Source organism: Typha latifolia, chromosome 7 (assembly GCF_019914945.1).
Source record: "Typha latifolia isolate L0001 chromosome 7, TyphaL0001v2, whole genome shotgun sequence".
Lineage (NCBI taxonomy): Eukaryota > Viridiplantae > Streptophyta > Magnoliopsida > Poales > Typhaceae > Typha > Typha latifolia.
The window spans coordinates 5,282,710-5,294,393 of NC_133092.1; the positions used below are offsets into that span (position 1 = coordinate 5,282,710).

The following is an 11,684-nucleotide window of genomic DNA, read 5'->3' on the forward strand; positions in this document are numbered from 1 at the left end:
TATTAAGTTATGCATGTCTTTAGAGATGGACAATCTTAGTGTTTTTACATGACTTAACCAATCTGAATAAAACTCTTTTCTACCTACATAAAAAATATATACCGAAAATGTTAACTTATTATATCTCGTATATCACCTAGTTCAATCTATATGAGCTATACCATTTTGATTATTATTAGCACTTGTAATTGGCTAATTTGTGTCAACACAAAAACCTTATGAGTTGCAACTTATTAGATTCAATTATAAAGACCAAAAGCACTTCTTGGAGGCAAAAAAAGACTTTCTTATCGAATGAGATCAATCTGTTCGAATGATTTTTCTTGCGAGATACATTTTTATAGAAATTGGAAATTCATTCGAACAATTTTATGGAACACTATTGCATTTAAATGTGATATGCATGGCAAAAGATAAATGGCTATCCAACACGAAAAAGATGTTCAAATGGGATTTTCTAGAAAGCTCACTATATCCAATATGAGAAAGGTGTTCGAACGGGATTTTCTAGATATAAACATTGGATATTTGTTCGAATGAAATTTTTTAGAGTGCGATTGGCTAGAACTCAAACTGTTCAAATGCTCCAAATCTCGTTCAAATGGTTTTACTAAGTTGGCTCTTATTGGTCCATATCTAGGCTTTTTGGAGGCTATCTTACTAAGAATATAAAAATGAAACTTAAAAATGTGAGGGTACCTCCGGAGGGCAGATAAAGCTAAATTAAAGAGAAAGGAGAGGTGCTCTTATATGCCCCTTAATAAATTAAGGGGCATATAAGATATCTTACATGTGTAACTAAATTAACCTACAAGTAAACTAGAATTTTAGTATTTTATTATTGCTTGTTCTTATAATTATTATTTTTAATAATAGTAGTGCCAATTTATATCAATTTATCATTATAGTAATTTAAAAGAATGACCAGAAGTAGTTTAATATTATTTAATTTTAATCGTTGGATTTGGATAGAGAAAATTAATACTTGTCATTGAATCGTTCATTTGTCTTTTTATCATAAAAAGTCCCTGCACACATCGAACTATCGAAGGAACGAATCATTTTCTTTCTCGTGTTCCTGCAGTGGGGGTTACAGCGAATCGCTCTCAGTCCCCACCGACCGTCCGTGCCGGTGATTTAATCCCTTACGTGGCATTACCCCATTGGCGTTCGCTCATTTTATTACACGTGAAGTCGTCGGTGTCCGCACTCACCCACACAAAGTACCAACATTTCCTCGTCTTTTAAAAGTATTTTATTAGTAATTGAATAAGAACAAAAGAGAAGAACGAAATTTTACTCCTTCTCTCCTCTCTCTCTCTCTCTCTCTCTCATCTTTCTCTATTGCTGAACGGACGGTACCTTCGAGGTAAATTTTTTGTTCGATTTTCTGCAAGTTTTGGAGCTTGTGATCATTAGAAAGGTGGTTGAAGCTGTTGTTTGAGTGATCTTAGACGAGGCGATACTGTTGATTGTATATTTTGTGGAACTATTCTTGATGGTAGATTTCTTTCTTGTTGGAAATGTTTAAAAGAATGATTGGATTTAGGGAAAGTTTATGTTCTGGATGTTGATGAATAATTTTGCTGTACTGGTGGCAAGTCTATTAACTTTCTACTACTCAAGAATCCATTTTTGAACTGGAGACTAATAGGAACAGAGATGCTTATTTTTTATTCGTTTATGAATGATAGCAATGGCCATACCAGCAGAACAAAAAACAAAAAACAAAAAATACAAAAGAATTAGTCCACTATTTAATGTTGAATTATACTCTGTATACATACAACTAGGAAAATTTTAGGATTTTTCATTATTTTAGATAAGACTCTAACTATGGTTAGCCAAGGGTTACCTTTGTAATCTGATATTCTGTTCTTTACTTGTCCTTCTACTCTTCTTCTTTTCTTTTTTTTCAAACAAGAGTTCCTTTCCTTTTTCTATGCATAGTATCTTTCCATTGGGCAGTGCTTGGTTAGCAAGTATTTTGATATCGAAGGAACAAATATAGATACAAGGGTTGGAGTAAACTATTACACAATTATCTAGTAAATAAGAATATGATGGTATTCTGAAGTCATTATAATTATCAGATCCGAATGAAGTTATAAACATGGAGATAGATTTCCCCTGATAGATATGTAGCAAGTTCAATATGTATCTATCTTTGGATTCCATAGTATTAAAGGAAACTAATCATTAGTATGATTTGTTGTTTCTCATTCCTGATTGTCATACTTGTATTGTGTGTCATTATCATCTTTTGAGTCAATTATTCTCTTCTGATTTGTATAATTTGCTTTCTCTGGCCTTTCTTGCATAGTTGTACATGGTATATAGCTTAATGACTTCAATGCTATGCATCCCTGCATTCTTCAGGAAGTAAGAGGAACAGTAGTTGATGGCATGCCTTCGGCTGGACTCTTCGCAACTCTTCTCAAACCATCAGTCATTCGATAATCCATTTAACTTGCAGCTTGAGAGTAGCACCTCGGCTGAAATTTTAGCCGTGCCAGATGCGTGTACATCTTCTAGGCCCCACTTCAGTAACATTCCTCAACCACCGCAGTTGCCACGCGCATCTTATGGCGGGAATAAATGCTCCAGAAAGATAAAGGGTACTAATTATGTCCCTGAGGAAACAAGGCATGCTTGGGACAATATATTTCTTGAAGGATATGAAGCTGATGTCCGGGTACATACAGATGACAAGGGCATAATTTTGGCACATTCAAGTGTTCTTGTGAGTATGCTGTATTCATTAAGATTAAGTATTATCAGTTTTCACTGTATGATTTGTCACTGCAATATAATAAATGCATTTCTTATGTCATAAAATTACAATATATGTCCAGATGATTAGTTTTGCACAATCTCGATCTCTGGAACAAATCGAGGAAGTGATATAAGAATAGAGGTAGACTTTTGACCTCAGGAAAGATGAGAGAATTTGAGATCAAACAGGAGAGTTTCTGTGATATTAGCAAGTAAATGGTACCTGTGTCAGTATTCATTTCCTAAGTTGCAGGTCTGTGTAGTATTAGATACATAGAGAAGAGAAGGAGAAAAAAGATATTCACGTTCTCTTATTTTTTATGCTCTTTTACTAAAATGACCAATTGAATTTCTTTTGATAATATTTTCGTTCCCTTAACTGACTTTGCCTGCACGATCTCTTAAAGTTTCTAGTTTCTAAAATTTATTATTCGTCTTTGTACAACATAAGGGCTAAGGCATTTCCTGAACAGGGTATAACCTCTCTTGTGCTAAGAAGTATGTTAAAAGAAGCAAGAAACAAAGAAGGTTTCAAGTCTATTAAAATCCCTGGAGTGCATCCAGAAGCTGTCCGTGTATTTATCAGATTCCTGTACTCTTCAAGGTATGCCTGTAATTTTGTTTAATTCTTTTTCCTGCTTTAAATTTCAATTGATCGATAACTTAATGGCCTTTTCTCATTGGTGCCATGAGAACTAGGAATTTGCACTGATCTTTTGAATTTGTCAACATTGATTCTGCACATCAACCAAGTTGGACTTGAATTTAGACTAATTGTCCGTAGGAATAGGAAATAAGATCAAGCAAACTCCAAAGGAAAAATAAGCTAAAAACAGCTTCTTTCTTCTGTTTTTTTACACAGTACTTCAGATAAGTATTTATATAATATTTTTCATACTCTTAAGAAGTTTTAATATGAAAAACTATATATCAAGAGATATCAGTTACTGTGATTGCAATTTCACTTCTTGTCTAGTTATGAGTTTCCATTTTGCGAGAAATTAATTAAATGGAAAAAGATGAAAGCTATTTCCAGGGTTATAATGTTATTTGATACTCAGGTACACAAGATACGGGAATATCTTAGTCAGTGCCAATTCGTTTAGCCTTCATATTATACAAGATAATCCTAAAAGACGGATCATCTCGTATCACTGGCCATCTTAAATAATGGTACTCAAATATTTGCTGTAACTATAACCTGCAAGGGCTAGTGGTGAAAGTCTAGGATTTCTTAGATTCACAAAAATAAATGCAGGCAAGTATCTTGACGCATTATTTTTCATATTAATGATTCCAATCTCTAACTTCGATTATCTCAACTCAATGTAGCTATGAACAGGAGGAGATGAAAAAATATGCTCTTCATTTGCTCGTCCTGGCTCACACATTTTCAGTCCCTTCTCTCAAGAGGGTCTGCATCAACCAGCTGGAAGAAGCACTGACCACCGAGAATGTGGTTGATGTGCTTCAGTTAGCACGGCAATGTGACGCACCACGCCTCTCCCTTTTATCTACTCATATGATTGTTAAAGATTTCAAGACCATCTCAGTCTCGGAGGGGTGGAAAGTAATGAAGCAAGCTAACCCAGGCCTAGAGCAGGAGCTTCTTGAGTCACTTGTGGAGGAAGATTCTGTGAGTTCAGCTTGATTATACTATGCCATGTTCTCCTATAATTACGATGAGAAGTTAGTTACTATAATTCCTTTAGCCTGCAATACCTGCTTTCCACCATTACTTGGTGGAATTAGATAGGTTCAGTGACTCATTAAAGGGCGAAAACCAGAGATGAAGAAGAATGAAAAGAAAATCTCCCCATGGAATAGTTCAGGGATCTAGAAAAAGAACTAGAAGTATACTTATACACATAATGATTATTGAGTCTTCTGATAACATGCAAATGTTGCATGTGGCATGACACAGCAATTACTTTGGACCTGGCAATCCCTTGCCAGATTAGATATCCTCTGATTCCCGAATATTTGGGCTTTATGGTATTGCCAAATCTTTGTGTCCAGTCTTGGGCAGTCTCTATTCCTGCAGTTTTTTTCCTATCATTCTCACTTTGAGTCCTACAATCTGATCATCTTACTTATGAACTGCAGAAAGAGCTAGAGAGAATTAAAAAGATCGAGGAAAGGAAGGTTTATGTGCAACTTTACGAAGCAATGGAAGCACTTTTGCACATATGCCAAGATGGATGCCGGACAATTGGACCTCGTGACAAGGTGCTCAAAGATGGCCAAAGCGCATGCAACTACCCAGCCTGCAAGGCACTTGAATCACTAGTTCGTCATTTCTCAGGTTGCAGGACTAGAATCCCCGGTGGGTGTGCTAGCTGCAAGCGAATGTGGCAGCTTCTTGAGCTCCACTCTTGCATGTGTTCCAAGCCAGACACTTGCAAGGTTCCTCTCTGCAGGTTTGTCACTCATTAGGTTCAGCTATATGTTGCTTTTGTGTTCAAATTTAGTCCAGTTTGGCAAGGTAGCGGTATGTATTGAACTTGAACTCGAGGAAAAGAAAAGGTGATTAAATTCAGGGAAAGATAGTGATATGATTAGCATTAAGGTTGAGCTTCAAGTCAATATTCATACCATCTGACTAGATTCATCACTGCTACTAGTGTGCATGATTCCTTTGAGTATACACAAGCCAACATCCTCCCTTATTTTTCCCTCAGGCATTTTAAGGATAAGATGCAGCATCTAAGCAAAAAGGAGGAGACGAAATGGAAACTGCTGGCGAGCAAGGTACTGTCCACTAAAGGAACCATCAGCTCGATCTGCCATAGAAGGCCCTTGGTTTTGTGAAAATGTATATAAGGAACAACAGAGCAGCAGCTAACGCACAGCCAGTAATAATGTGTTTCTTTTACTCCCATCTCCAAGTATATATTTGTATATAACAATCTCAATGGTTATTTGTATAAAACTATCTTGCCTATCACTTGTGCATGTTTTGGATGGTTGTGAATGATTTTTTTTAACTTTGTTCCTCTAGTGAGCAGTGTTTGTATTCTACCTGGGGGTTTTTAATCTGATACCAATGGCTGCTTGGGCCTCTTAAATGTCAGGTTAGTGATTGATTATACCTGCTTGGGCCTCACAAATGTTTAGGTTCCACTTGGTCAATGATGCTCCCATCTTCTTCTTTCTTTTGATGATACTCCAAATGGTTTTTGGCATTAATGAGGGAGGTGTAACTACATCTAGACTTGCAGATTTGACTGGTTCCATGAGTTGCAGTTCAAAAAATGAGCCCATTTGGCTGCCGAATAAGAAAAACTAATGGTAAGATAAAAGATACACGAATGTCATCGGATGAGAAAGGGATAGTGCTATCCCGTTTATGGGCCACAAGTATTTCTGATAAATATTTTCTTTTCTTTGTAAATCCTTTTTCTATTCTTTGCTCTTTTTAATACAGTGTAGTAAATTTATTGTTTAACAAACTCCAAAGCTCAACAACTCCCTAACAAACAATATTTTTTTAATAAAATAATGCCATTTAACATTAATTTTGAAATTTTCACTAATTAAGTGGCAGATTCAAAGGACTTTGCCAACTCAATTTTTTCTAATCGACAATAATGGGCTTATATATATATATATATAAATTGTTTGCATTCTATTATAGTAAAATGTACATCGACGGTAGAATATACATGCACTCAGTTTTCAAAATCCATCACTTCATTTTACAACCATGAGTAAAATAAAATAAAATATTATAATGTGCTTTATGCTATGTCTCAATTATCTTTATATAATGCCAACGGTGCAAAACTAAGAACACAGTTTCCATGCAAATAAATTTAAATGACCATTAAACAAATGCCAACGCAATAGTTACTCAAGTGAGATTGATTCGAGTCGTCAATTACACATTGAATGATATGTTAGAGCATATTCAATGATGTGGGCAGACCAACCCGCACAAGATTAGCCCAAATGAAACTCCAAGCCCAAAATTACAAACAAGTATTTTTCAAATATGGTTCTTTACAATAGCTACTTGGTGCAAATGTATAATATAGGACATTTGTTTATCGAGTTAGGATTTGGTGTAGATCCACCTCGTGCAAGTCAATTTGCACTTACACATTAATCGTGCATATTTGACAATATTATCAGGGCTGTTTAATGTAGACGTTTAATATATCGAAACCATATATCTAACAAGCATTTATATCGAAACCATACTATTTGGTTACCAATATATCATCCATCGAGACAGTAATCCATGTAATGGTAAGCAATGAGCAAATCATACCAATGGGATCGAGTGAAAGATGTTGCATGATCCAAAACTCTAGGAGCCAAACATGTGAAGTAGACATTAAGCACCTCCATGATTTGTTCTTCTAATTTTCTAAATAGAGTGGTAATGAAATGGGTAATATGAAAAAAGAGTGTGATAGTTAAATCTTTTAAATTAATTTTTAGGCCTTCCTTTCTCATGCCTTGTGATTATTAAAAGCTAATAACAGAGAGATATAAATTAGTCCCATTTTATTTTGTCTTGAAATTAGCTTCTGTAAATCTTTTGATGGATGGCCGGTGCATTAATTTTATGGTTGGTGAGGATCAAAAAAGGGTTAGATAATATCTAATCTAATTCAATTCCATATTAGAAAAAAAAATAGGGATATAACTTATAAATTTCTTATACAATAAAGATTCAGATTCAGATTTGGATAGTATTTTCACAAAATTTTGAATTCGAATTCAAATATGGTAAAACAAATTTTATTGGATATTCAAATATCTATTTATCCATAATATATAACTTGAATATCATATTTAATAGATTTGCAAACTCCTAACCATTTTAGTTATAATTTATTCAACCTTATCATCTTCCACAATTTCATTCATAAATATATAACAATAAATTTATTATCATATGTTATCAAATTTTCTATCTTGAAATCCTAAAACTTCCCATATATTTAAATTTACTCATTTTTCAAATCAATCTAAATCTCAATTGTATTTATATTTCTATTTATTTAAGGTTTCATTGGTATTTAATTTTTATCTGAATTCCTTCAAGATCTATTTTGTAGATGTATTCGTCGTAAGATTTAATTTTAAACGGAGCCATCAAATTAATGTAATACCTTTGTGATATTTATTATCTCATTGCATGAGCAATCACAAACCTTTCACACATGTTTTGAGATGAATAAAACATTATGCTATTATTTAAGGTAGAAAAAGGAGAAATAATATCTTGTTGAAATTTGATAAACAATAAATAATATTAATAATTTGAGGTCCATTCTTGCTAAAAAATTCTCATCAATAATTTTTTGAACTTTTTTTTGATGGAAAGGTTAATATATTATCCCAGCACAAAAACTACTCGAAGTATCTAGAGAGATACCTAAAGCATTCTTATATAATAAAGCATTTAAATTTGATTGTATTGATTGAGCCCAAATTGACGAAAAAGAGTAGACTTTTTTTAGATTTGTTAACAAGTCAACAATGTGGTTAGCTTATCTAAAACAGTGGATGTCAGAACCAGAAATAAAAAAAATAAAAAAAAAATTTAGGGGTTGAGAGAGGAGGGTGCACGCGCTCTGCACGTGCAGCCCCTCCCCTCTCCCTCTCCAGCACGCGACGAGGCGCTAATAAGGGGGGATTTCATCTAATCCGAATCGGATTAGATTTAATCATCTTCTAATCTATAAATTAAACCCTAATCCTCTCTCTCTCTTCTCAACCCCTCCCCCAGCCTTCTTCTCTTCCACCGTTTTCTTTCTTTTCTCACCGTCGGAGTCGTCGCTGTGGGATCGGATCGCCGGAGCATCCCCGGAGGAAATTGGGACCACCACACTCCTCCCCAGTGAGCCCTCTCTCATCCCTCTAGTTTAATTTAAATTTAAAGGGGTAAATCAAAAATACCTAAAATTGGGGTTCTCGGTTTCTTCTAAGAATCGGGCGGCGGCGGCCGGGTCGCAACGGCATCGTCACCGGAGGCTTCGTGCTCCAAGCCCGGTGTCGGCGATATCTTCTAGGGAGCCCTCGTGGCTCCAATCGACGTCAGCCTCGGCATCGGCCGTCGGTGAATGGGTTCTTCTCCACCACGAGAGAGAGAGAGAGAGAGAGAGAGAGAGAGGGAGCCGGTTGTGACCCGCTGCCAACGGAGTCACCGGCGACCACTCTCTCTAGCTTTCTCCCTTCCTCGTGTCGGACGTGAGAAAAGAGAAGGGATGGGTTGGGCTCGGGTTTAACCCGAGCCAACCCCCTTTTCTTTTAAATTCGGATTGGGTTCGGGTTCGGGTTTGGATTTCGGATCCACAGACCTGACCCGAACCAATTAAATTGGATGGGCTGTGGGCTAAACCGCAGCCCAATCCATTTTCTTGGCTGGGCCTTGGCCCAGCCCGATTAGTTTCTTTTGGCTGGGTTTTGGCCCAGCCCGATTAGCCTTATTTTTGGAATGGGCCGGGCCAGTAGTAGCCCAGCCCAATCCAATGGGTGGGTTAAACCCATTTTAGTTTTTCTTTTAGTTTTATTTTTTTTTTAATTTTAGAAATATTGATATTATTCAAATTAAAAATTTGAATATTATTTATTATTTAAGGTGGTGATTTCTAGTACATGAGCTAGAGATTTGAGATTTCGGTTGTCTTGCCTAGACTCAGGTGAGTGGGTTCACTCACATGTTTATTTTATTGTATTTCGTATTTTTGTCAGACCATGTAAATTTTCTGTGTGCAAATTATTTATTTCACCCTTATGTGTAAAAATTAAATTGCTGCAAATTCTGTGTGCAAATCTATTTATTTCATCCGTACGTGCGAAAATTTAATTGTTTTATTTTCTGTGTGCATTTAATTATTACATTCAGTGCATCACCATACTTCGTGCAAATATTGAAATTTGTGAAAAGAAAAATGAGATTAGTATTAATACGACTTAGAGAACAGTCCCGGTATAAATCGTTTGCGATTTTTCATGGTGACTCAAGTCTATTTGGAAGTCCAAGGGAAAGTCCTAAATTAGATCACTGCGGTAACTTCTTTAGGTGACTCTGGCGGGGTTAGGGAACAATCTTAGGATGAATGAGAAAAATTCCTAGGTGACTCTAACTTCTCTCAACGGTTAGAGGAAAAGACAGAGTGTGTTAATCATAGGATGATACCCTTCGATGACCCTAACCGGATCAGCTATGAAGAAAAGTCCCGAGCGTCATCTCGAGGTGACTTCTAGTTGATGTGATCCACAGGGTTTAGACCCATTGAGACATATGACAGTATAAATATCAAAAGATGTTAATATGTTGAAAACGTGCAAGGTTACAAGTTGTAACATCTCTCTCTATTGTTATCATTGTTATTATTTAGAGAGCATGCCTATTGCATATTGTGATGGATATTGTTGCTTTAGTTTAATTTATTCAGCATTAATATGAATTAAAATTTATTTGGTTAGTGAGTGGATTGTACTCACTGAGTTATAGTTGTTGGCTCATGGGTTCTATTATTTTTGTATTTATTTTAGGTAATAGTCAGCGGAGCGACTGAGCGAGATATACCCGGACTCCACCTCCACTTAGGATTCACCTATTTACCTTTCCACTGTTTTGATTTTATGTTTTAGATTAGACATTTTATTTACTTAGTTTAGAGACTCAAAAACATTAACATTATTTTATATTTTTATTGCAATTAGTTATAAAATTTAATAAAGCATATTCTCATTTAATTTATTATTTTTGCCATCGTACACTTTAGAGAGTATTAATAAGGCTTCGTGCATCTCAAGCATATTGAGATGCATGGCTGGTCATGATTTCTATTTTGGGTCGTGACAGTGGAAGAATGATATAATGATTAAATCATAGAATTAAAAAGATATATAAAAATAAGAATCTACATCTCCAAGAAAAACTAGATTTCGATCAGAGGATATTGACGAGAGAGTTCTGTAGTCCGATTCAAGAAGCAACCTCACTTTTAAATTTTTTTAACCCGCTGTCTATTAAGTCTAGATGAAAAACACAATAGTTTTATCAGTTTTGGCAGTGAGTCGAGTCCATAAAGTGATATAAATAAAAATTTAAATATACATATTAATTTTAAATATATATGTCCTAATTATTTATTTATTTTATTTTTGTCTTAGATTATATTGTTTTTGTCACTATCTATCTACATCCTTTGTTGTAACCTAACGCCTCTTTTTTATTCATCTCATTTTGTGCATATTAGGAGCTGACTCACTTTCCAATATAATTCTTCCTATTTTTGGTTGCCGCTTTCTCTTCTCCATAAAATCTAATGTTTATTTATTTATTTTTTAAACATAAAATCTAATGTTAGGCACTCGGCTTCCCCTCCTCATCATCAACTATAACTGGAAAAAAGAAACCCAAGGGCATAAACGAGAATTAACGGTGCGTCTCCGAAATGTGGCGTCTTGCCATTGGTCCAAATCAGACAATCGTCAAAAGAAGCGCAGCCTGTTAATTACTTAAATACCCCTCATTAGCCGTAGTATATAGCTTCTTGGCACTCCGTTGACCCAAATCCGACACGGGACAACTCTCTCTCCTACGCTACTCGTATCGCGATATCTCACGTTTCGGAATACTACCGGCTAAGGATGGCTCTCGTTACGAGAGGATTGGAATCCAACGGTCGGTATGGAACGGTAGGAAAATTCGCGGCACGGTATATCGCGCCGTCTTTTCGTTTTGGCGCGGCTATTTTATCGCCAGCAATTTCGAAAATTCAAAAATCCTGTATTTGTTTAGTCGTCACGGAGAGAGATAGACTACTTTCGAGTTTATTATTTTTGGGTTCACTTTTCTCTCTCCCAAAAAATATTTTTCCTTTCTTATTCTAATCTTATTTTTCCTCTCGATTCCGATACTTTGGTCTTTCCTCAGCCTC

The 11,684-nt window shown here is 35.6% G+C and overlaps 1 protein-coding gene across 2 annotated transcripts; it reads left to right on the forward strand.

Annotated features, from left to right (window-relative positions):
• The first annotated feature begins 1,228 nt into the window (after positions 1–1,228).
• Positions 1,229–5,719, forward strand: LOC140792425 (BTB/POZ and TAZ domain-containing protein 3-like). 2 transcript variants are annotated; one of them, XM_073143421.1, is made up of 6 exons: positions 1,229–1,369; positions 2,380–2,743; positions 3,249–3,379; positions 4,108–4,411; positions 4,882–5,195; positions 5,457–5,719. In XM_073143421.1, the coding sequence occupies exons 2-6, from the start codon at positions 2,402–2,404 to the stop codon at positions 5,584–5,586; spliced, it is 1,221 nt and encodes a 406-aa protein (XP_072999522.1). In that variant the 5' UTR covers positions 1,229–1,369; positions 2,380–2,401; the 3' UTR covers positions 5,587–5,719. The 2 variants fall into 2 exon arrangements, with proteins under 2 accessions (XP_072999522.1, XP_072999523.1); XM_073143422.1 differs by having other exon boundaries at positions 1,276–1,501.
• The last annotated feature ends 5,965 nt before the right edge of the window (positions 5,720–11,684 follow it).